General features: G+C 35.9%; 1 protein-coding gene, 1 long non-coding RNA gene and 1 pseudogene across 5 annotated transcripts in view; 2 read left to right on the forward strand and 1 right to left on the reverse strand.

Annotated features, from left to right (window-relative positions):
* Positions 1 to 338: 338 nt before the first annotated feature.
* LOC147479792 (uncharacterized) lies at positions 339 to 6,056 on the reverse strand. Of its 3 annotated transcripts, XR_015206376.1 has the most exons (4): positions 5,964 to 6,056; positions 1,157 to 1,247; positions 649 to 920; positions 339 to 553 (listed from the first exon to the last, which is right to left on the reverse strand). It is a non-coding gene; the product is annotated as an uncharacterized LOC147479792 (long non-coding RNA). The 3 variants fall into 3 exon arrangements; XR_015206375.1 differs by having other exon boundaries at positions 339 to 920; XR_015206377.1 differs by lacking the exon at positions 5,964 to 6,056 and adding an exon at positions 3,031 to 3,136 and having other exon boundaries at positions 339 to 920.
* Positions 6,057 to 7,379: 1,323 nt separating this feature from the next.
* Positions 7,380 to 11,314, forward strand: LOC147479793 (disease resistance protein RGA2-like). Its single transcript, XM_086576725.1, has one exon. The coding sequence runs from the start codon at positions 7,433 to 7,435 to the stop codon at positions 10,958 to 10,960; it is 3,528 nt and encodes a 1,175-aa protein (XP_086432851.1). The 5' UTR covers positions 7,380 to 7,432; the 3' UTR covers positions 10,961 to 11,314.
* Positions 7,748 to 26,574, forward strand: part of LOC147479794 (ESCRT-related protein CHMP1B pseudogene) — a 67,268-nt pseudogene continuing 48,441 nt past the window's right edge. The window contains exon 1 of the transcript XR_015204152.1: positions 7,748 to 7,885. The product of XR_015204152.1 is annotated as an ESCRT-related protein CHMP1B pseudogene (transcript). The remainder of the gene's footprint in view (positions 7,886 to 26,574) is intronic.

The raw sequence follows: 26,574 nt of genomic DNA on the forward strand, positions 1-26,574 counted from the left end.
GTTGTATCCCCCGTCATAGCCTGAGTTTTTAGACAATTGAACCGAGTGATGTTTGAGATATTTATATTTCAAATATTCATTTTTTAATTGTTTAGAAATTCGGGCTGTGACAGAACCGGTGTGGCAGAAGAAATGCAATAAGAAGATAATTGCATGTTGGAACATTAGGGCACAGACCTGCGTCAAACATATCCTGAAACCATCTGAGAGCTTTACCAGCATTTCCAGCCTTTCCTCATAAATCTAACGGGAGAGCGTACACAAGTTCATCTGGAACCAAATTATTCAATTTCATATCTTTAAAAACAACTTCTGCTTCAGTGAGATGACCACAATGGGCAAGGACTTCATCACACAAATTTATTTGTTTATGGCTATGTCTATGTCCTAAGGGCACTGGTATTATTGCCCTGTCATCGAAACTACTGCTCCCTGGATAAATGCCAGTGTTAAGTAATCTGATAATAACTTTTTTACAATATGAAGCCACATGCCATAAACCAGAACTGTGTCAATAGATTTCCATATGACTAATGGTATGCGGCACGATCACCTGGTAGTTTATGCATATCAGATAGCTGAGATTGTGTTAGCCTCGAACTAAATACATCCATAATATGGTTGTAGGAGTAGAGTAATGTTTCTTACTTGAGCGATGCCAATGTGTAGCGATGCTATGATTCATGTGTTAAGAAGGGTGCTGGTTTTCCATCGGCTTCTTTTGAGTGATAACATATTCATCACCATTAAAAGTTGAATAACAATGACGGCAACAGCTAGACTTGAATTTAGTTCATTCTGAAAACATTGTTTGTATCTCAGCTTCTGAACCACCATTGACTCTATTGGCCTCTTTATAGTCACAATCGATTGTTAATGGAACAAAAGGCAAATGCGATGACTTGTATATCTTGAACAAACTGCACAAAGTTTAAAAGTAATCTGTAAGCACGTGGAGAATATAAGGGAAACTGGTCATATGATGGGTAAATAGAACTATAGACACTTGAATACCAAAAAAGGCCAGTCCACAGATCGTATGGAAACGCATAAATCAAATTTCTAAAACAAAATATTCTTGTACAGAGTTAAATTCTTAAATCCTAATCTTATAGACCCATTAACGATTGCACATCTGTATATCACATTTACTAACCTGTACTTGCAGAAGAACTTCAGTGACGTGTCTATTGCTTTAGGACCAAACGAATCTGAAATTGAAATTGCCGCACCACCACATGTAGAATCTGAAATTGAAAAAGGACGAAACGATAGGAAGTAACAGCTTGATAGTCAGCACTTCCTAAGAAAAGTTCGAATGGCTAACATGGTATGTTTAAATTCCCAAATGAAGCTATCAGTACTAAGAATAACTAATAGCATACAACATCAAAATAAATTTATTTTCCCTCCTCCTTTATCTGGGCTTGGGACCAGCAACGCAAAGCACAAAATGCATTGGCGGAGTTAAATTTTTTTTTTGGTCAGTGGTGGATACCCTCCCATTAATAGTTGTTATTCTAATTGTTTGAGCGTTTGCTTTGTTTACAGTCAGGACTTCATTGTAAAAACTAAAGGCACTCGTGTACTGTACCAACAAAAGGAAACAATCACAAAGTAAATATGGGAAATATAAATATCTCAAACATCACTATGTTCAATCGGCTAAAACGAAGGCTATGTCGGGGTGGAGACCACAAAGGCACGTTCAATTTGCACTCTAACGACTCTTTACTAAAAATCCTAGTGACTACTTGAGCATTGATGGGTGGTTACAGACATATATAGGTTTTAGGGGTCTAATAGAAAAATCAGATAGGAAGACAATATTGTGAATACAATGGATTTCCCAAAAAATTTCTCATAGGATATCTCCTATTTCATGAATGTTTATATCTCCATGGAGAGTTTTTTCAAAAAGTAAAGCGTGGGGGAGTGGTGGGGATGACGTATACCTAACTGCAAATATTAACTGTGGTTGGGTATCCCGAACTAACCATAGTGTTTATTTTAACTGCAGTAGAAAAATAATCATCACATTTTATTCTACATACGAAAATCAGGGAGATTTAAAAAAAACAAACAAATATCGATTCATTGCATGATAGCATAACGACACGAAAAGAAGGTCAATGTAAAGCATCCATAGCATCATCATCATCTGAAAGTAACACGTCCCGATATACAATATTTCTAGTGTAAGTTCCACTACGTTTAGTTAAGGTTCCATTTTTGACTAAAATCTTTATGTTATTTCTTGAGACGCACCTCGACAATGGGCAACGTATAGTTGACCATGAGTGAAAATATGATCATGAAGGTATATACCAATATCACGAATAGTCTGTCCTTGTGATTTATTAATAGTCAATGTGAAACTAAGCTTAATTGGAAATTGTTTCCTTATAAAAGTAAACGGCATGTGTTCGCTTTTATTTGGCTCGAGAGGTATTTGTCGTATAAACTCTTTTTTACCTCGGAACTGCCCAGTTGCAATCTCAGCATATATAGTATTATCATAGAAATGAATACAAATTAATCTAGTACCATTACAGAACCTTATAGTCGGATTAATATTTCTAAGAAGCATGATTGGGCATCCCTTTTTCAGGGTTAATTGATGTGGGGCAGGCCACCTGGTGCAATAGAATTCAAAATTTCTTGTTGATATAAGTTCTGAAGATCAAGTGGAACAATATCAAATGAGTAGTAGGTTTTTTCTTGTCCTGGGAACATGTCTATAATCTGATTATTGAGTTTATCGACAACATCATTCCTCGGTGTTAAAATAGCCCTATCAATAATGTAATTACTATTACATCCATTAAGACTTAGTGAAGGATAAACAAAATCTATTAGATCATTTATTGACGACTCACCTGTCCAGGGTAATACAATATCATCAGGTAATCTAATCATACTATCATCATCAATATAAGGCTCGTTAACGTTTCCCACACGTAATAGAAAATCAGCAAACCATGGGTCAGTTCGTGCACGCATATTTTGTGTTAGAGAAATTATTTTTACCTTGTTCCAGAACCATGACCTAACAACAGATGCATCAATCTCTTGAGCCCTTGTAGAACGCGGAACAACAGGAAGTGTTTGACGGAAATCACCTCCAAGAACAAAAAAATTTCCACCAAAGGGGAGGTCAGAGTCGGTGATATCTTTTAAGGTTCTATAAAGAGCTTCAAAAGTGTGTTTATGAGCCATTGTACGTTGCCTCATCCCATATAAGTATATCTGCACAACACAAAAGCTTGGCAAGTGCAGATCGCTTACCAATGTTACACGTCGACAGGTAATCTATATTTATTGGAATGGCAAACCTCGAATAAGGTAATCTATATTTATTGGAATACCATTGTTTTTTTTTTTCTTTAACAAATGAAAGTATTTCATCAAAAGCCTGTTTTTGTTCAACATTTAAGTTTTGAATCGCCATAAGGTCCCCTTCTGGAATTTGCAAAGATCTCTCTTTAACAATAAGCCTTGTTAAATCAATATCCTCGTCAATGCCCCCAATAATTTTGGGTAAATCATAATCAATAATTTTCTTTTGTTTCTCAGCTAAAATATCATCAAGTTCCTTCAGAAGATGATTAATAAATAGTTGGGTATTTCTATTTCTATCATTTGTCGAAGCATAGTCCTCGATCATAAATGGGTAAAATTCATTCCAAAGTTGTCTAGCTTACTCTACTTGGTTGACAATAAATTAAAATGGTAGCAAACAATCGTCTTAAAGAGAGAGGCATATGTGTACTTGCAGCCTTGCTTAAACAACTTTTGATGCTGTCATCATCTTCAAGTAAACCCCTTTTTCTAGCTGATTCCTTAAAAGTGCCTACATGCTCACCATTGACTATTAGCAAATCGTTAAAAGAAGTAGGACCTCTCACATGTAATAATAACAGGCGTAAGTAATATCGTTCTCCTTCCATGGGAGAAACTGTTGCAATTCTTCTAATCGTTCTGCGATTGCGACTTCTACAGAACCATTCCCTACGAGTTAAATCCCAATAAAAGTATTCTGGAAACTCCAAGTGTAGATACTGGCTGCTTCCTCATTAATAAGATTTGTTTTGAAAAATTCTGTGAGCATGGTTTTCAGCAGGTGTTCATCATCTAATATATCCTCTATAAGTTCACCACTATAGTAAGTAACTTGTTGTCTATTAGGTAGATGTATTTGCAAGGCTATAACTAGGAGTGTCTCTTTTTGCCGAATTTTTGATTTTTTCGAAATCCGACCCGAAATTGGTCTGGCTCTGGGTGTAGTTTTCATGGGCCGATTTTCCGATTTTTCGATTTCCGAAAATTCCGAAAAAAAATTGGATCGGATTTGGATATAATTCTAAAATCCGATCCGATCCGATCCGAAAATTCCGAAATTTCCGATATTATTGCCAATTTATTCCGAAAATATATACTTCTCTCACTATCCACTTGATTAGATCTCGACCGTTCATTCATTTTCTAGTTTTTTACTTCCAAAAACAAAACAAAAACATAACCTAGCCGCTACTTCCCCACTTGAATTAGACCACTCTACTGTCATTACACCGTCTGCCATAACAACAATGATATGAAAAAAAATGTTATTGAGTCATACAATGATTTCCAGACCAATCCAAAAGCCAAATTCCAATAGATAGAATATTATGTAAAGCTACTTAGAGTCCAAGACCATAATCCATTATTTATGCAGACACTTCACGCTTCAATTTCCACACACGAAAAAAGATTGAAACATTACAAATACCCATACCTCAACAGGATGCAATGCTTGCTATTGGTGGTCAGGAGTTCTTTTTCTCGTTTTTTCTTGGATCACTTGTTTGAATGAAAATGGGTTTTCTCGAAACAAGTCGCGTATTGTTGTTGGTACATTGGTGTTGTGGACATGGTTTTCTCTCCTACAATGAACATTGGTATGATATTCCAAAAATAATTGAAAGTAAAGAGATCTTTAAAATATACCAAGTATTCGAAATTTCGAGTTATTCCGAAATTTCCGAGAGTTCAAATTGGAAATATATTTTGAATCGAAAAAAAATTGGATCGGATTTGGCTAGCATATTAGGTTCCGAAAAAAATTTGGAAAAATTCCGAAAGAGGTTAATCCGATCCGAAGTCATCCCTAGCTATAACAGAAGGAAACATGTCATTCAAAGGGAACTTATACAATCGCCAAAAAGCTTCAGGTGGGCAAATCCATCTTGCATTTACAAATTGTGCTATCTCATCATCACTACCATATGGTTTACTACTAACTCCAAACGACACCCGATCAAGTCTTTTATAAACATATTTATACAAATATTTTACTGAAGTTATGATGGAACAAATCTCCACATTGATATGACAATTATATTTTAAGAGAAGATAAATATTGTATGGAACAACATTACGATTGTCTAAGGTGTATTTTCCAACACTTATATGTCTTCCATTATCACGTCTCATATATGTAGCATATGAATCAGTACCATGTGAAGTCGAGTGTGAAAATGACTTAGGAAATGAACTTTTACATCTACCATTTTTCATACAAACTGCATTCCTATTTACAGTTCCACATGCATTTATGCATCATATGTTTTGTAACAGCAGCATACAAATCAGGATCTGTATCAGGATCTGGAATTTCAGCAGAAACAATCTTATCTATATCTTCAGGATTATTTATTTTATCATCTTCATGTAGGATAATGAGAAAATGAGCATGTGGAAGGCCTCTTTTTTGAAATTCTATAACATGAACTTGTGCAATCACTCTACCTAATATATGTCTGTTAAATAAATCATGTTTTAGTTCCCCTAAAATAGAATGGAATGTTCTGGTTGCCACATCTGGTCTATCTTGTGTACATAGGTCTAGGTCTAATTCTCGTGTTATTGCATGCCAAGATGAGTTACATGTGACAGTTATAAATAAATCTGGTTTTGCATACCTCCTAACCAACGCCATTGCATCCTGATAGCGGTGATGCATATCCCGAGGGCTGCCCGTATGAGACGGTGGAAGTATGATCCTTCTACCAATGTTGTCTAGTTATCATAAGCGTAAATAGTTTAGTTTTCAAAAGATAAAAAGTTAAAAAAGAGAATGTCAATTAGTAAATAATATGAATATAGAAAGACAAATATAATGCACCTGAAGATGTTTCCCTTGCATTTAATGCATCTTGAATGCCTTGGTACAGTTCAGCTCTAATATGCTGTTGATTATCCCGATAATACCTTATTTTCATTGTTTCAATTTTGACACACAGATCAACCACAAATTGTTGCAAAAGGCGACACCCCAAAAGGAACAATGAGACCTCCATGGGACGAATCTGAAAGATGGAGAAACACGAGCAATTAGATCATTAAATATATGGTTTTGTCAAAAACGTTGTTAACTCTCTGAAACAACTATGCATTTAAATTCTATAATTTGTTGTAATTGTCTGATATGTCCTCAACTCTGATGACATCAAGTTTTTATGCATTAATCCGGTTTGATTTAAAACAACAATGTTTTGTCTCTAGTCTTCTCGGAGGCGATGTCAGTGCCCAACTTTGAAATGTCATGTGTAGTTTAACAGTCTGTTTATAGGGCTCGTTTAATATAAGATTATGACTTAGGACTATGTGCGCATGAAATGCCCAACCAAATAATGTAAATTTTCTAGAGAATTTGCTCTTTCCTCTGTGGGCTCCAGAGAGCTTCCAAATTTTTTTTAAAGAATTCAAATTAAATAAAAAAATGAAGTTTTTTTTTAGAAAAATGAACAAACTTGGTTGTATAAAGAAGCTTGACATAAAGAGTAACCATTCTTGGTCTTGGTCAACAACAACACTGTTTGACATTTTTATTTTTCGCGCCTTTGAGGACGTGAAGTGTGAGATGGAAGAGTGTTTTGAGAGTGAAAATTTTCTAATTTGCGCCTGCTGCTGCGTAAATTAGTAGATGAAGAAATCAACTGTTCCATTGACCAAAGTCTGTCTAGCATGCCACCAATTCTCTCTCTCAACAACTCTCAAGGCTGTGAAGCAATCAAAGAATAACCGCGCCTTCCTTATTTGAAAATATATGACAGCTTGAATTTCTCCAATAATTTCATGGTGTGGCCGTGTGGGTCTGTCAAAGACTCAGAAGTCTCCATTGACCACCAACTTCATCCATTTCTATGAACTTTCCACGGAGGGACGAAGCAGCAAAATTTTCAACACGGAGACTTTTTCTCCATTGTTTCTGAACAAATTTTTTGTGCAAGTGTCCAACCAGTTATTTATTCACAGTCAAATTGTATCAGTATATGCGTTAGGGGGGGGGAGCCCACTATTATTAATGTAGCAGGCCGGCTAATTTGGTAGTATTATCAAAAGTATCATCATATCAGGACCAGAACGACTTGGATGTGTAGTGAGACATATGCAAGTGTACACGTTCAAAGTCTATTTCAATCAGACGCAAGTGTCCAACTACTTATTTATAAAGTATTTTGTGATATCTTTCTCTCATATTTTCAACAAACGCAACACAAATTTTTTCATCACACGTTCACCCCTTCACTACGATATGGCCGATGTACTTGTTTCTCCCATTGTTGAACTACTTTTTTCCAATTTAACTTCTCTGATCAGCACCGATTTTGGTTCACTATATGGTGTGAAGAAGGACTTGGAGAAACTGTCCAGCACTTTGGCCACTGTTCTATCTGTTCTTGACGATGCCGAGGTGAAACAGATTAAAGACAAGTCGATTAGAGGTTGGCTAAGAAAGCTCAAGGATGCTGCTTATGAAGCCGAAGACATTATGGATGATTGCGCATTAGAATTTCAACGCATTGAGTCAGAGGTTGGGGAGCCGAGTTGCGGTAACCAAGTAAGTAACTCCCTCTCAACTTGTTTTCATTTCAAACAACTTGTGTTTCGTCACAAACTGGGAAAAAGAATTAAAGAGCTTATACAAATATTTGATGAAATTGCTGCTGAGAGACACATTTTTCTTTTGAGTTCTGGAGTTAGAGTTGAAGATTCCACTCAAGACCGAGAAACTAGCTCTTTTCTAACTGAACCGGTAATCTATGGGAGAGTTGAGGACCGAGAAAGTATCGTCAAGATACTGCAAGACAATGCGCGCAGTCAGAATTGTCTTTCCATCTGTCCCATACTTGGAATTGGTGGTTTAGGGAAGACTACCCTTGCTCAATTGATCTATAATGATGAGTGGGTTTATGGTTATTTCCACAAAAAAATTTGGATTTGTGTCTCCGATGATTTCAGTCTCAAAAGAGTTACAAAAATGATGATAGATTCTCTCTCTCCAGAAGCATGTTATCTTGCCGACTTAGATCCTATGCAGGACTACCTCAGGAAATTATTAAAGAACAATAAGTTTTTGCTGGTATTGGATGATGTATGGGACCATGATCGGGAGAAGTGGAATAAAATAATTCATCTTCTCACATGTGGAGATAAAGGAAGTTCAGTCATTGTAACAACTCGTCTCCCCACAGTGGTAGAATCTATACGTTTCCAAACATTTATAGACTCTACCACATGCATCATTAATCCAACACATGAACTCAGTTTTCTACCAAAGCATGATTGTTGGCTTCTATTCAAACAATATGCGTTTGGTATGGAGAACGATGAGATCACTTCAAACTTGAGAAAAATGGGTGAGGAGATTATAAGCAAGTGTGGAGGCGTACCTCTTGCTGTAAAAGCACTGGGAAGCCTGTTGCACTCCAGAAATGATGAATTTTGGAGATGTGTAAGAGACAGCGAACTTTGGACTCTTCAAGAACGTGGAGAGAATACCATCTTACCTGCGTTGAGATTGAGTTATAGCCATTTGCCTCCAATCTTGAGGCAGTGTTTTGCCTATTGCTCCATATATCCAAAAGATTATACGATGGAGAAAGCAAAATTGATCCATCAATGGATGGCAAATGGTTTTATCCAATCTAGTGGAGGGATAGAGGTGGAAGACATCGGTGGTGAAGTTTTGAACGAGTTACTAAGGCGCTCTTTCTTCCTGCAAGACATGGATGAAGATGTAACTTTGCAAAACGTTACGAAGTTTAAGATGCACGATCTCATGAACGATCTTGCATGCTCAGTTATGGCCAATGATTGTTTGTCTGTGAAAATTGGTGAAATAAGAGATGTCCCTCAGAAGGCAAGACATGTATCGGTGACATATGATTCGGCACCATCGCAAGCAACTCTGAACACAATTTTTAAATCCCAATCATTCTGCCGCACAATCCTTTTCCAGCACTGTGCAACCAGTTCCCTTTTAGAGCTCTTTGTATCAAGGCTTTCACAACTTGAGTACTTAAGAGTTCTAGATCTCAGCAATTTATGGACCTTCAGTAGTCTACCACCTATTTTCGGTCGTTTAAAACACTTGAGGTATCTCAACCTCAGTAACATGAACATTGCATCATTACCCAAATCCATCTGTAACCTAAGAAACTTGCAGATACTAGTGCTAAGCTACAACTTCAAATTAACAACTTTACCACCATCAATCGGAAACTTGAAGCAGTTGAGGTGCCTTGATCTTTATCAAGTTGGAATCAGGGTTTTACCTGAATCTATTTGCTGCCTAATAAATTTACAGACCCTGAACCTACAGAAATGTCACAATTTTAAAATGTTGCCGAAGAACTTGAGCAAAATGAGGAAGCTCAGAAAACTAGTGATTGGCAGGGACATTTACATTGACATTAACATGGCGGATCCAATGTTGACTCACATGCCATTGGGAATCGGTGAATTGACTTGCCTGAAGCAGTTAAGTACGTTTGTGGTAAGTCAACTTAGTGACTCTGCTGGTATCCAGGAGTTGGAAAAGCTAGACCATCTTGAAGGAGAATTAACCATAAATGGGATTCAGAATGTGCTTGATCACAGGGATGCTTACAAAGCCAACTTAAGGAGTAAGAGGAGCCTGTTAAAGCTACACCTACGGTGGCCGGTTGGTGGGTCTGACGTTGAAATTGAATGCAACAACAGCAAAGAGGTACTAGAAGCACTCCAGCCTCACCCGAACATCGGAGTGTTGTGTATTAAAGGCTACCCCGGTGTGATGTTGCCTGGTTGGGTAGGGTCTTCTACCGCACTCCCAAAACTGACTCGACTCGGACTTTATAACATGCCTAACGTGGAAGGATGGTCTTCAGAATGTCTGCTACTCCCTTCTTGCCTCCAAAGTTTGCATCTTTATAATTGCCCCAAATTGAAATTACCCACGCCACTGCCATCTTCTATTACAAGATTAACTGTGGGGAAAGGCAATGATCCTTCGCTCGAGTCGGTGGAAAATCTACACAATCTTTCTTATCTTCGGATTACGGGATTTGATCAAGTGGAAACTCTTCCAGAAGCACCTCTACGAAACCTTACGCGTCTGCAACTATTGGAGATCTACGATTGCGACAAACTGAAAAGGCTTCCTACGGAACTTGAAAACCTTTCGACAGTTACGATATTGTCTATTTGGAATTGTGGAGGTTTGGAATCTCTGACGGAGGGCTTACGAAAGCTGACTTCTCTCAAGGAATTGGTGGTTAAAGATTGCTGGAGTCTAAAATCTCTATCTGAATCATCGCTGCAACATCTAACATCCCTCCAGACGTTGAAACTTTGTAGTTGTCCAGAATTGGAAGTCATGTCGGTTGATTTTCAGCACCTCATTTCCGTTGAATATATACAGTTGGTTTGGTTGTCTCAGTTGACGTCTTTACCAGAGGAAATACAGCATGTCCATAGACTTCAAACTCTTGAAATTATGAGTTGCAAGAATTTGAGAAAGTTACCAGAGTGGCTGCTAGAGCTTCCAGCACTAACTTCGCTTCGCGTCATCAAATGTCATCCAGAGCTACATAGAAGATGCGAGGACTGGAACCGGATTCCCAACCTTCGAGTTGAGAATCATGTTGAATAGTTTGATGCAACAGGTGGCAGATGATTATGGGTTGGAAGTTTCTGTTGGGCTTCCTCAAGCTGCGGGTCATGCTATTGCGGTGGCGTCTAAGAGTAATGAGAAGGTTGATGAAGATGATCTTTTGAGGCGATTGGCTGAGCTTAAGGCCAGAGGGTAAGGGTTTATAATGTTAGTGTTTATGTATTATTTAGATTTCCATTGCTCCATTTGGTTTTAGGTTTCTGTTTGTGGAACAAAGGAGTTTGTTTTTACTACTATCTTAAACTTAATGTGTTGCTATCTACGTGGGATGATTGTTATGATATCTAATGTGTTGTTTGGAGTATATAATGGAAACTTGATTGATTTGTACAACTATGTGAACTTGCTCTTTTTTTGTTGTGTTGGTAAGTGCTTGAGTAATGTTGTGCATGATATAATTCTGGTTGCATTTGGAGCCTCCGTGGCCGATGCCATGACTTGGAGTATGATACTGTTGTGAATATATATGTGCGGAAACAACGTTACCCACAACGAACGGATCAATCCTACACAAAGATCGATCCTTCACACTAGACAAGACTTCAACACCCTCCAGGCAATATCCCAACACCTCTCAATATCAAATAACAAGCATATAAAGTAAAACAATTAATGTAAAAGGAAGAACAAACCACAAGACGAGATATATCGTGGTTCGGCAATTTGCCTACTTCCACAATAATCGCGAGTTCCAAGCTTTACTAGATGTCCCGAAAGTAACAGATTACAAGTCTCTCAATTCACTCACAAAGAATGAACTCTCAACTCACAAAGAATTGCTCTCTTATAATCTCTTCTTTTTGGTTTTGGAAAAGTTAGGTTTTCCAAAAAGCGATTTTGTTTTTATACCAAAAACCAAAACCGCGTTCTTGTAATGAAGCCACCAAAAAAAAAGGCGCCGAAGCCTCCTTATGAAGGCTGAGTGGTCGTGCTGCCTTCTGGCGCGGTCGCGCATTCAACGGACCATGAGCCAAGTCGCCTTCTCTCCGAGCGAAGGCGGCTCGAATGTAAAAACAGAGAAAAACTTCGTTTTTTTCTCTGATACAAACCATGACATTACCACATCCGAGCCTTCTTCATTCGATGTTTATACTCTGTTAAATTTTGCTTTATACGAAGCCGCAATACAATAGGGTAAGAGTTTTGCATTCACATGTTCTTTTAGAAAATCAATCTAGCTTGTATCTGATATCCAATGTTGGTCTAGTATTTAGCTTAGTGCTTATGTTAGCGTTGTGGTTAGTTATATGTTAAACAGTAACATAATTATCAGCTGTGCTATGTGTTGGAATCTCTTGTGTATTTCTAAATACTAGTGTGTGTGTGTGCAAAGTGGATGAGATGAACAAATGGTATTCTCGCCACTTTAGTGCATAGTAGATAGTCCCACATTGGTTATCCACCACATCGGGTAGGGTTCGGGCCTGGGCTTGGGCTTCTTGTTGTGGGTAGTGGTTTGACCAATAGCCTAAACTTGTTTTGCCTTTTTTCTTGAGCAGCAAGTTTCAGGTGTTCTATTAGGAGTTGGTCTCTTTTCTCCTAACCTCTATAAATAGGACTGTGAGTCTATAGAGAAAATAGACTTGATCGAACTTCGACTCGAGAAAACAGAAAACTCAAACCAGTCATTTTTCTTCTTCTCTTCTTCCGCCGCCCGAGAGAGTTATATTCTTTGTTCTAGAGGGTAGTCGTTTCTAATGCAAAGTCAGTCACTGCTAACCATTGAATCCTCGTGAGGAAGACGCCATTGTTGCCTTTCGCACCATTGAAAGGGCGAAATCTTTCCTTAAGGACAGCCTAATCCGCGCCTTGGTTATTCCCAGTTACTGCTGTCCTTGTTTCTTCATTGCTAGTGTTCCTTCTGTTCTACTTTAGTTGCTGTGTTCATACAACTATTCTAACAATCTTAAGGAAAGAGTTTTGTAGTAGAACAAAGGAGAGTGCTTTAATACGGCAATCAAAAGATAAGTCTTTTACTTTGAATTATTTTTGTGTTATTGTGTTATGACTTTAGAAATTTTCTAATAATTTCGTTTTTGTTAGGGAAACCAATTAAAGATTCAATATTTATGGATCTTTTGTGGTTTATCAAAACCTATATGGTTGTAGACCTTTCTCTTACGTTTGTGGGAGTCAAATATGAGATTTCTATCAAGAAAAACGTCAAAGTTCGTCTTTTTGACTGCTGCGTCACTCGTTACGGAAACTGCTATAACTTTCAGCTCAGAACTCGGTTTTGCAATCCGCTTTTTGGGTTGAAAAGCTGATTCAAATAGCTTTCCAGTGGTATAAGGCTTGATACCCAATTCTTCATGAGCTGGTTCAGAATTACAGTTCTTTTGAACTGTTTTTTCTAGGAGGAAAATATGGTAATCCGATTTTTCAATCGGTTAGGTATCGTATTCTTTCACTCTTTGCAATTCTTTTGGTTTGATTATATGGTGATATTCTTGCCTTGAGTTGCATGCTAGTTTTTCTTAGGAGGGAAATCCCCTAAGCTTAAACTTCTTTAATAACCTAGTTAACAAATTATCGTGTTTATCACTGAGGAATTAATTGGTTTGACTAGAAGTAGTTTGATATTAATTTTCTTTGTACATATGTAGATGTATGTAGATGGTCTAAGAGAGACCTTAAGATAGTTAATATCAACCACACTCAAATCTTGGATAGTAATTATAATGTATTCAATGCATAATTGCTTATCTTTATTAGTGAAACGTGTTGTTAGGCGATGGTTATAATTATCTTTGTTGTGAAAATATATGTTAGATGAAGTAACTTGTAGCTTATATCCAATATAGCATATGTTAAAGTTGTGTAGCATGCTAGTTTTGGATATTAATCATCGTGGATTTACTTTAAACTTGATAATAGTTTATTGGTAAATTTTTCTAGTTGAAGACATTAATGGATTGAGCCATTAGATGTTGTAGTAGTACTTGAGGTCTTGTTGATAGGGTATTCTATCTTACTTGAGCTCATATAAAAAGAGGAGGTGGAGTCCTCAGGTTGTTTTGCATATTCAAGTGGCTAGATTTGCTTAAATATTGTATACTTTTTGTTGTGAGGGGTACAGTTAAAGTTTACTTTTCCTGAACCTATGATATGATATTTACCATGTTTGGCATGAATGCATTATTTAACATTGACATGAAGTTTAACCATGTCATATATTATTAAGTAATGAGCATCGTTGTCTACGAGAGGAAACAATATGGGAAACAATCAATATCCTCTTAAACCTAATTTAGTCAAGGAGATGTAAGGTAATGGTTTGTCTTCTTAGACAATATCCTCCAGTGACTATTTTAGACAAGGAGATGTAACGCTTGTAGATTGTCTTATTAGGCATTATCCTCCTATAACTATGGATAAATAGCCAAGGTGATGTACAAGTGCGTGGATTGTCTCCCTATGACAGTTGGAATGTTGAATGATGAAAAGAAGGATGATAATGATATTATCTCTGGTAAAACCTTTTTCATCTAATTCTTCTATTCTTTAAAATTCATTTGAATCACTTGTGGATTTCCTTTCATATAGATAGCATGAACATAATATGACTATGTTTAATATGATCTAGAATCATAGACTTGAGTAAAGTATATTCTTGTCATAAGAGTGCATTTTATTGTTGTTGTTTCTTTTAGTGTTTGTAGCGGTATAATGTGTTTTGCATGTAAGTTTGATTAGGTTGAGTAACCATTGAACTGTGGGGGGTAGTGACCCATATGCATGACAATTGTTTTACCATAGTTCATCTCACAAGATAATTGGAAAGACATATTTGAACTACAAAGTATGGAAAGGTCTTGGGCCTATCCAAAAATGTTTCAAAATGTGGGGGTGTCTCTTGCCAAGGCTATTGTGAATGAATCTAAAAAGAAATATATATTTTTTGAGACCTAGAATTATCAAGTAGATGTTCATTGGTGAAACTCATAATAGTGATGTTTGTTTTCAGTTGTCATGAGTGATAACAATTTTGTAGATACCACACTATTATTGAATGTCTTATATGCTAATTTTATTTAAGGTTGTGCTTTCGAGAAATTGGCATAGAGTGGTTGAATGTTCATAATGAACTACATAAGATAATCCCATTATTTATGCACAAGAAATTTGGAAGACTATCAATGAGTATTTCCACCATTAACGGTGATGATGTTTATATATTTTTTAAGGAAGATTCATTAACCTATAAGGAAGTTGTCCGTCTACATGAGAAGTGTCTTTTTTGAAGGATACAACTCCTCTAAACCGGACTCTTGATTTATTGGGGGATCTATAGGTTGAATTGGATCTTCAAGAGAAAAACTAAAAACGATAGTTGTATTGCAAAATACAATGTTAATAATAATAGCCAAGGGGTTTCAATCGAGACAAAATTTATACTATTTTGAAACCTTGCTCATATAACTAGAATTTCTTCTACGTAATTCTAAAGACTCTAGTTGAGTAGTTGTCTTGAACTACAATACCAAGTAGTACCGGTGATGAGTTTGAAGGTACAATTTAGTTAAATCTTTGTATGAGTTGATTCAAGCACCTATAAATGGCATGAGCAATTCAACAACATATTAGTGTCATATGGATGTCAAAGTACCGTTATTGATAAAAAAAAAAAAAAAAATGTGTACTTTCTTTAGAGCAAAGCAAGACATATGTGTTAATCTCTCTTTGTTTAGATGATTTAATATCATGAGTGCTAGCATTGAGAATGTGTATGAGACAGAGAAATTCCTATTTGAAACACATCATAAACCGTCATTGAAAATGATAGTTTATTATGTTGTTAAACTCATTTCTAATCAATCATTATATTTAGTTGTCAAGATGTTGACGTTTGAATATGGTTGAAGGCCACAGCGTACCTTAAACCAGGCCGGCCGGATGGTATAGGGGAATTTCGGGCACTACAGAATTGAATGACTGGTGAATATAGGAATTAAAACTCATGTTGGTCTCATTATATTGTTATAGCACTTAGTAGAAATATTTTTCATTGAAAAGTATGGGTATTATGATAGTAAGCATGTGTTAACACATTTTGTGGCAAATATCCATCTTATGAAAAATAATCTCCTTGTGTTTTCTCATACTAAATATGTCAATATCATTGGTAGCCAATTGTACTTGATGGATAATGTATGTGAGACATGACATTGCCTACATTAATGGCATCTTGGTGATAACCCATTGTGTCCTTATAAGGAACTTTGATGTATATTGTCGGATTATCCAAGTACTTATAAGCGAGCCATTGATTATGGACGATATTTAGTAGATTTCCATCATTGTTAGAAGGGTAATATGTTATAAAAGCTGGATCCATAATGTTTATGTGTTTACCTTTGGTGAAAATTGAGTGTCTTGGATATCATCCAAGCTAATCGCCTATAGAAAAGGCATGTGATGATCTTTGAGTGGGTTAGCAACCTCTTGGCAAAATCTTCCCATTAGCTCTAAACGACCTCCCGATGTGTATATGCTTTGCAACTGTCTCATTGCAATAGCTAAGACATGTTATCTTATGTGCAATGGGAAAAGAATACATGTAAGTTGAGATATAACTTAATCAAGCAGCTGCTAGAGATTATGTTAGGTTGGATTTAGTTTGGCCACATGTCTAACTGCACCACTTCTTTGGAGGCAAGTGGTTATACGTCGAGGGGGATGAGACTTTTGCTTTAGATAGAGGGCGACACTGACGGCAACCCCACCTATGTGATTGGAGATCCCATGAAGTAGGTTCAAAGGGAAAAACAAGTCACCTCGTTGCTCTGGTATGCTATTGTCTTTCTTTGAGACGTCCCACCCTATGACTAGATAGCATTATTGTATACTTTGTATAACTTGAATAGCAATGAGAAAAGGCGAGTTATTTTACTCTTAATGGAATCCATAGTCCATTATTTTTATGAGATAGTGTATTCTAACCGCTATGTACACTTGATGGATATCCACCTACGTGAATGTAGAACTGGGTTCGGTTCTTATGAGTATTCGAGCAAGTACTCTAGAGCATTCACATAACACAGGCGTATGAGGGCCAAAAAAGCCAACACCTTGAAACGGGCATATAATGAAAGAGCAATGTGGGTGCATGTCCTCTATTTTACTACAAGGGAATGTTGGTTCAAAGATTTTTTTAATCCACCACTTTCATTATTATAAGACATGTTACCCTATGGTAGTTCAAGCCCGTAAAAGCACCAAGATCTTATGCATTGTTTTTTTCGATTCTCTCGGCATTTTAGTTAACCCATTTCTTTTGTAATATCCTATTCCAAAATAGTGGGGGACTATTAGTATTTTGAAATAGTGGGGGATTGTTGGAATCTCTTGTGTATTTCTAAATACTAGTGTGTGTGTGCAAAGTGGATGAGATGAACAAATGGTATTCTCGCCACTTTAGTGCATAGTAGATAGTCCCACATTGGTTATCCACCACATCGGGTGGGTTCGGGCTGGGGCTTGGGCTTCTTGTTGTGGGTAGTGGTTTGACCCGATAGCCTAAAACTTGTTTTGCCTTTTTCTTGAAAGCAGCAAGTTTCAGGTGTTCTATTAGGAGTTGGTCTCTCTTTCTCCTAACCTCTATAAATAGGATTTGTGAGTCTATAGAAAATAGACTTGATCGAAAACTCAACTCGAGAAACGAGAAAACTCAAACCAGTCATTTTCTTCTTCTCTTTCTTCACCGCCGCCCAGAGAGTTATATTCTTTGTTCTAGAGGGTAGTCCGTTCTAATGCAAAGTCGTCAGCATTAACCATTGAATCGTGAGGAAGACGCCATCGCTGCCTTTACGCACCATTGAAAGGGCTTAAATCTTTCCTTAAGGGCTGACCTAATCCGCCTTGGTTATTCCCCGGCCATTCTTCTTTGTCCTTGTTTCTTCATTGCTAGTGTTCCTTCTGTTCTACTTTAGTTGCTGTGTTCATACAACTATTCTAACACTATGCGATTACACCACTTGGGGTTATATATCGGAATGACAAGACCCTGATGATTGAGCTGAAGAACATGATCAGGGCGTGAAGAATAGTATTAAAATTTGCAGTAAACAAACTCCTCCTTGGTTCGTTGTAAATAAGGATACCTTTCCACAATGTTTCATAAATTACAAGTACTCTTCTTTAGATAAGATATCTGAGTTTCATAGATTAGATATCATAAACTGTATCTTTGTGATGCATACAGTAATGTTCTGAGTCACAAGTATATGTAATATCGAAAAAAAAAAATCACAAGTATAGCGTACAGCGTACTTAGCTACCCTGTAGGTTTAGCATTACAATTTCAATATGTTTCCCACAAGATTTTACATAAACCTTGTTCTCTTCAACTGTTGGACTCCCTAGCCAATCACAATTAGTTATGTGCTCTGGTTAAATTTTGATGTTCTGGTTTCTAAGTGTATCTTTATGATGGTCATATAAACATCTTCTTATGGTCGTATAAACGTTATCTTATGATAATAAGAAATGATTCTATCCCTACAACTGAACCAAAAAATTCATATTATTTAGTATACTTTACTGCTTGGTTGGACGTGATAACTTGAAACAGTAAAAAGACAAAAGTGAATATGTATATTACTGCACTGAAAATACTCTTTGAATCGCTCTGTTTGGTTGGACTTGTTTCTTTCTCCTTGGCTCCCACTTATAGGTTTCACTGTATTCAACATTCTTGAACTTACTCTTCCAAATCTTTGCAAACAAAGGCATAGGAAAAGAATGAGCTTTAGGGGAAATTTTGCTCCCGAGTGGTTAGGACTTAGGGAGTCAAGAGTAATTACCCATACTTAGCTGTTTGTGCAGATGGCTACGTCTTTGTGACAAGGTTCTTCGAAGAATCTTTTGCTCCTAATATGTTCTTAGAGAAAATTTAAAATTTATCTCTTCTTCGACGACTTTGGCATGCGTTTTCACATGTCGTGGTGGAGTGAAATGTTCACCAGTGTCTATAGCCTAGTCAATTTAGTACATACAGAAGGATAAGAGTTCAGCACTCACATGTCACATGTTTATTTAGAAGATCAATCTAGTATCTGATAGCCATTGCTGGCACTGAATTAAATGTAGATGAAATTGGCGGACGCAACAGTTAAACAAGATATATACTTTAAATAATTAAATCAAGAACCTTAAATAAAATTCACTCCTTTATTTCTTCTAAAAAATTCGTAAAGCATCAACTAACTGAAAAGTGAAAACACTAATCACAAGGCCCTTAATTAAAAATACGTAAACTAAAGTGTATTTAAAAAATAAGAAGATAAACTGAAGTAAAACTAAAATAAAAGACCATGGACACCTACGGGTCGTCATGGCTGGAACTATAGTGCTGTTGCCATTCAGGATGACTGCAGGCTTGCAGTACCTAATATGATATGTGCATATCCATGTTTTTGAAGTCTGAACAACGTTGTCTCGTGCCATATATTATCATTGTTATTTTAGGGTCATTGGTCAACAATTTCTTCTTTAGTTATTTTAGGGCCTATTTAGCTTTTGACAGACCCAATATTTTGTGTTGGGCAGACTTCAGCTCAATTTGAGGTCTGTATTTATGTTGGGCACAACATTGAGTCACGGGCAGACCCCATCGCCAAAGCCCCCACAATCATAAATCGGAAATAACCAGTTAAATAATAAAAGTTTAACCCAACAAAAGAAGCAAATTGTCGTCCGCAAATTGGAATATGAAATGATGACGAGGATGAGTATCCTAATAATAATAATCTCATTATTCTTCTCCATCACTACTACTCCTACTTGTCTTGCTGATATCCGATACACTAACATTAGACCTGCAGTTAAACCTTCATCCCTCGTCTATATTGACGTTTTTGGATTCACTGAATCCGGTCGCCTTGAACTCAATGTCTCTCACATTACTTTTCCTACAAATGCATACCCCAACAATGAATTCTTCAATCTCTCTAAACTGGGATTCTTCTTGGCCCCAACTCGTGTTTCAAATCATGTTTAGTCCTAAGCAGTTAAAATCGATTTTCAAAACTAATCCGGGGCCGGTAGAAGAGCAATATGCGATTAATCGGTTAATCGATGATTTAATCGGATATATATCGGATATATATATTTGACGATATCAAAATATATAATAGTATAATCATACCAAATATTTATAAACGGTGATCCAAGATACAACGAAAAATATTAAATTCTCATAATCACATCTAACTAGTTCAATTTTGGAGTACTACAGATATCTCAAACACAAAAATTACTTTAAATATTTAAAAGAATAAGAGGATTGAGAAGCGATAATATTTATTAAAGAGATAATACAATTTGTATATTTAACTTTCGTTTTAGCTTTGTGTATTGATTGGGTTCTATTATTATTAATACGGTTTAAGAATCCAATTCGTTAATTTTACGTATTTTTTTGAATGGGGAACCGATATTTTCAATAATTTTTTTTCTGACAAAAAATCGGTCAATTCGGTGATTAAATTGGTTCGGTGAGAAAAAATTAAAAAATTGGTAAAAACTAATCGGTTTACAAGCGATATGCAATTAATCGGCCTAGATATCCGATATTGATACCATAGATTTAACCATGTTCCTTGATAATCACACCTCGACTTGCTATCTTGACTCTTATTTCTTTAAAAAATTCTTCACCTTTGACATGATGATAAATACCTGTAGCAACTTAGATTTTGAGTCATCAGTGTCGACCCCAATGGATTTAAACTATACTTCCAGAATTGTCTTCTTTTGCCTGAGGGACAGCCTAAGGATCCCATAACTGGTCGTCCTAACTACCTATATCTACTGGAAATAATTTCTTTTTGACAATTCTTTTCATATTTTGCACCATATATTTTTCATTTACCGTGTTTTGGATTTACATTCTGCGTGATAGAAGTTCCAAAGGAAGTGTCCTTCTTCGTATACACCATTATGTTATATTGTTTAATTTTTGCGGTATGTAGGTTTTCTTCTTAAGTGGCTGACCCTATGCTACATCAAACGCATTGGTTACGTGCCTAGTTTTGTGCTTTCCGTGTTCACTTGCATTTGGTATTTGTTCAGTGGTGTGTTTCCTCTCTATGTTTTTTTGGTTGTGATTGGTGGTCGTCGGCTGATACCACATGTAGAGAAGAATGAGGATCCCATTACGTTTCTTGTCTTCCTTTTCCGATTTATCGTTAGTATTTTCCAGCTTTATTTAACATCAATTGGCCTGAAGGGAGTATTGTGATTACCCTTTGCCTTCCAGTACTCCCCTTAAAACATTCAGAGTTGCAGAAACCCTTTTCCATTTCATAGTTTCCTGGTCCAACCTAACATATTTATTCAGAGAATAATTAAAAGATAAACATCAAGTAGAAGTGTAGAACTACTAAAAATAGATCTTCCAAAAGGAAATGAGGATACTATGAAAAATCATAATGAAGAATACGCAAAAGAAAAGGCAGACTTTGATATAACGTAAACTAAAAACTAAAAACTAAAAACTAAAAACTAAGGATGCGCACGCAAAAGAAAAGGCAGATTTTGATATAAGGTAAGCTAAAAACTAAGGGTGTCTTGGTTTGCCAGAAAACATAATTTTTTAGTTTGTTGGTAGTATTTAGCTAGGGAAACGTTATCGAAAAATTTCAGGAAAATTTATGAAAATCTTATCGGGCATTTTAGTTTTGAACCCTATTTAAAAACTTATGGAGACTTTTTGAGCTTAGCAACTTAACACAGATGAGTGGAAGACAGATGAGTGAAAGACAGCGATGTTAATCTTAATCGTAACCTAGAGATAGTAATAGTTTATGTACACAGAAAACGTTGTTGGATATTTGAATGGTAAAACTGAAACCGTATGTGTCGCTCTTGCATAAGCCAATTACTTGGGAGTTACTAGGTAGTCTGTGCATAGTGGATCAACCTAATAAATGACTGTTTAAAGAAGTCTGATGTCTGTTTGAGATGTCTCTAATAGACACAACATTTTGAAACATTTTAGTGTCCATTCAAGTTAGTGTCTCAACAGACACAATGCCAGATAGATCTCCAAGCCTTTTCAAATAGACATCACAACACTAGACTCGATCATCTTTCTTTTGCATTATTGAATCTGTAAGTTATTTTATTTTGTTTCTTTTTCAGTTATTGTTACTCTCCATCATTCTCTATTAATGTTTTCCAAGAAACAGTGGTGACTATCTATACTGTATCAATCTCTTTACTATCTATCTTGTGCGTGTACACTATCGTGGTTACGCGGTGGACTTTGCGGAAGAATCAACATATATAGATATAACTTTTCTAACAAATAGATAGCTAATGACTCAAAAACCTAAAGTCCACTTGAATAAATAATATATGTATATTGATAGCTAATGATTCATTACTTATAATATATATATTTTTTGTTCGATGGGTTTATGTTTTTTTTTTTTTTTTTTTGAAGTATTATTGTTCTAAAAAACAAAGTAAATCTAAAATAAAGCAATAAATAAGAAGACATATAACAGAAAGTCGAAGCTTAAAGTATATAAATGCTAAAACGTTATAAGTTAAGTATCCATGATAACAATCTCTTGACAAATTGTTCCAAATTTGGGTGTAATGTTACCGACGCTCTTCAGTAGGCCAATAACGTCTACAATTGTTTTCACATAAATGTCAGGAGAAACCTAATCAACAAATAGCCGAGTTAACAAAGGAAAGTGGTTATTGAAATAAAATATTACCTATTAGGTGAGTTTTGTTTTCAACTTGGCTTGAAATTTGCAATGTCAATATCTTCTTCATTCATTGGCGTGACTAATGTGCCAGTTTTGAAAAAGATCTTGTGATCATTCTCAATTAGCCTATAACTTTTCGAAACCACACGTCGAATTTCTCTAATGTATAGATATTGCCTTCCTTTAACACATTTCCTTAAAGTATATCTCCAAAATCCTTAAAGTTCAATAATCACGTCAAATTTCTCTAATGTGTAGATATTGCCTTCCTTTAACACATTTCCTTAAAGTATATCTCCAAAATCCTTAAAGTTCAATAATAGATGAGCATTTGTTAACCATTAATTCAATTGTTTACCATTAATTTATATAAAATGGGTATTGACCATTGATATAATTTTTTTAATTATTGGTAATGTTTGATAATAAAAGTTTATGAATTAGTATGTATCAAAAATCTTACTTCTAAAATATATTGAAACTCAGTAGCAACGCCAATAATTGATGAGGCTAAAAGGCTCTATTTTTGTATTAATGGGTATTAGAGTGTATTATTATTAAGATGTCCAATTTTTTATGGGTTTCATGATAAAAGTTGGCTTAATTTTTAAACACATTAGTATACTTAACACGTTGTGTCACATTCACCATTTGTATCTCTAATTTCCACACGTGTATTCTCACTCTGATTTTTTTAAGAAAGCAAATGGTTAACCTCTTTAGTCTCTTGAGTATCTATTTTCAGTTTACTTTAGCAAAAAAGTAAATTCAGACGCTCTCAAAGGTACTTTTCTTTTTCGCAAAATCTCTTGAACTCGCTATCGTTATTTATAGTTTTGTAATTTGCTATATTCATTCTTATTGGAATTGAATATAGAACCTACATTTAAATCATATCATATTATTAGTGTTTTTGATATATTGATTGTTTTTAGGTATTAGAGATATCTTTACATTTGAAGAATGGTTTGTTTGATGGTCTTGTTGTCAAATTTCAATAAATTTTTTTTCGTGACTTATGAGATACATTGCCCTTAATCCATTATAAAGACCTACAAAGAAACACGATAAAACCTCACTGAAGTTGCCAAAATACACAATAGAAAGATTTAGATAAGTTGCATTATGTATCTGGCTAGAGTTTGTTAACCATGATTTGATCTTTTGTCTAGTCCTCATCAAGTCTGGTGTACAAATTAAATATTAAGTTCCCCATATCCTTTGTAAGACCATTGTTGCATGTGTGATATGCCTTAGATACTTCTAACAGAAAATTTTGCTTAATATTAGTTTAAGCAAATATTAGTTTCAGGGCATATATATTTGCTTCAAATAAGAAACACCATTGATTGAACCATTGTGTTTACCTTTCCCATCGGTCCCAATCAACACCAACCCCAAATTACGCATTACCAAGAGTGGGTTCTTTCTTTTTATTGTAAGTGAGATTTTCACATTGCAAGAAATTTGGATGAGTGGTCAATATAATATTCATATCTCATAGTTATGCATAGCTGCTAATACTTTTATAACAGCACCCATTCGTATGACGGATTCGAAAGCTAGTAATGATTCAAAAGACGAACTCTTTCGCAATCATTAGTGACAGTCTGAAACTACAATTCTAATTCATGGACTAAATGTTTGTTTTTTGCCTTCTGATTGACCGACATTAATAGGTGTTTTGGTTTAGGGGGTTAAAACCCGCCCCTCTTCATCACTGGTTGGACTTATTAGGCATACAGGAATCAAAAGAAAGAGGTAGATATGTCCCTATGTGATAGCTTTAACACACCCTCCCATCCCTTCTTGACCAGTTTAGGGGTTTGCAGTGGTGAAGGGACCCTTAAATACATTGCGGTGGCAAAGAGGTCTTTCAGGAGGGGAAAAAAAAAGAGGTATTTCATGGAAATGTCCTTTCTTTGAAACATACAGAAGAATCATTGTTGAGATTAGGGAGTCTAAAAAACATGAGTGGTACAACGAAGGATAGACAAAAGAGAAAAATGAAGATAAATTTGATTATCCATAATATCCAAAAATCAATTAAGAAACCCAGTAAGTGAGAGAGTCTAACTCAACCACCTCCCCAACCCTAAGCACTTTACTCCATCCCATGTTAAAATTCCAACAGAAATTCCTTATAACGCAAGTTTCATTGGAGTCGGTTAACTTTACCCCACTACATCTCCTGCTAGTACCGAATTAGTTCCTCAATATTCTTTTCTTCAGAATTATCCAAAGTAAAGAATAAGAATAAGAAAACCTTTTCTCGATAACTAATGCAAGTAATCAACAAATGAAAACCTGGAGAACTAAAGTTTATTTTCCTAATTTACAGATAACTCCTAAGCAGTTTAGAGAACAGGGAATAAAAGCACCAACAACACACATAGTCACACACAAAATATTATCGAAAACACACACACACACACACACACAAATATTATTTAATAATATCATGTCATTTGGGGCGAAACCAAAAGGAATAAAATAAAGAAATAAGACTAAGCAGTTCACAGTTCACAATGGAAGTAATACCAGCCATGACATGGCCGCTTCAAAGGACCTATGGATAATTGCAATCAAACCACGAAAGTACAACCGGTAATAGATTTGGAGTTTTGAGGTATTCAAACACCTACCGGCACTTCTAGAAGCGATCAATTCCATATCACCATTAAGGATGCCACCATTGCTGCTAAAACAAATTATCTCCAAAAAAGCTACTGCAAAGAAGATAGGTTGCCTTAACGCCTGCAGAGACCGAACACAGGAAGGACATCGAACAAAATAAATATCATGTCTTTTATCTAACCAATCAAAAGTTGTTCTTGAGTTACTCCCTAATTCATGGCAAAGAAACATGGACTTTCCCAAACTGACGATTAAAGCCTCCTATTTATTTTCTTCAACTCAATTAATTCATTTAAACACTTTAAACATCATATTTTTGGAGAAAAAAACGTAAGGTTGACCTAATCTTTAGTCCAACAAATTTAACCTTCACTTTCGTGATTTTCCCATAATTTTTGAAACGAAGTCACCAGTGAGTCTCTATATATCAGAAGTAAAGAGAAAGACATTCATTCAATTACTAACCTGCAATTGCGCTCATTGCACCCACTTCAACTTAGCCTCCTAAAGCTGCACAAAGAGCACTTCTTTGCACTAAAGCAGCTTTCTCATTACCACTACCTCGACGACTGCCAGGGTTGTGAAGAGCATTGAGCTTCAGCTCATCTTCAAGCCACTTCACAGAACTAACAACCTGCAGGGGACATTTCAAATTACAAACTCAGATCTGGAACCAATCGAACATGACAAACTGCAAGATCATATAAAGTGGAGGGGGAAAGGGCTAGATTCTAGAGCTAAATGATCATATAAGAAGATAAAATCTAAATTAGTTTAAGTAAAACCATAGGTTGTTTCAAGACCAACCCAAAGGTTAGTTTGATTATAAGGGAGTTTGATCACCTAAGTTTCTTTTATTAGTTTTTCTACTTCTTTGGCATGTCGTCATTCTTGGATTGTGTTACATATTTAGTTGTATGATGCATCCCCACCCTTGGTCATGAGTATCACAGACTCCAACGTGAAGCATGCAATCGTTAAATTAGTATCTTGTTAAAAGAACAACGCCGATTTCCATCAATGTCATTGCAGAATTGTATTGGACTTCATAACTACCTTTCTCGAGAAGAACAACAAAACACAAAAGCCCTCGACTCAGTAATGCTTTTGCAAATTGTCGAATTCCTTTAGCTAAATGCCATAAGGCTCTTTGCTTTGCCATCACCTTCATCATAGTTTTAGTTGCGTGGTCTTCGGTTCCCTCCCTTTAATACTATTCCCATACATAGA

Source organism: Coptis chinensis, chromosome 8 (genome assembly GCF_015680905.1).
Source record: "Coptis chinensis isolate HL-2020 chromosome 8, ASM1568090v1, whole genome shotgun sequence".
NCBI lineage: Eukaryota > Viridiplantae > Streptophyta > Magnoliopsida > Ranunculales > Ranunculaceae > Coptis > Coptis chinensis.

Bases quoted from the DNA above. Each gene is read 5' to 3' on its own strand.
- LOC147479793 (XM_086576725.1), top strand. From the start codon at position 7,433: ATGCAAGTGTACACGTTCAAAGTCTATTTCAATCAGACGCAAGTGTCC.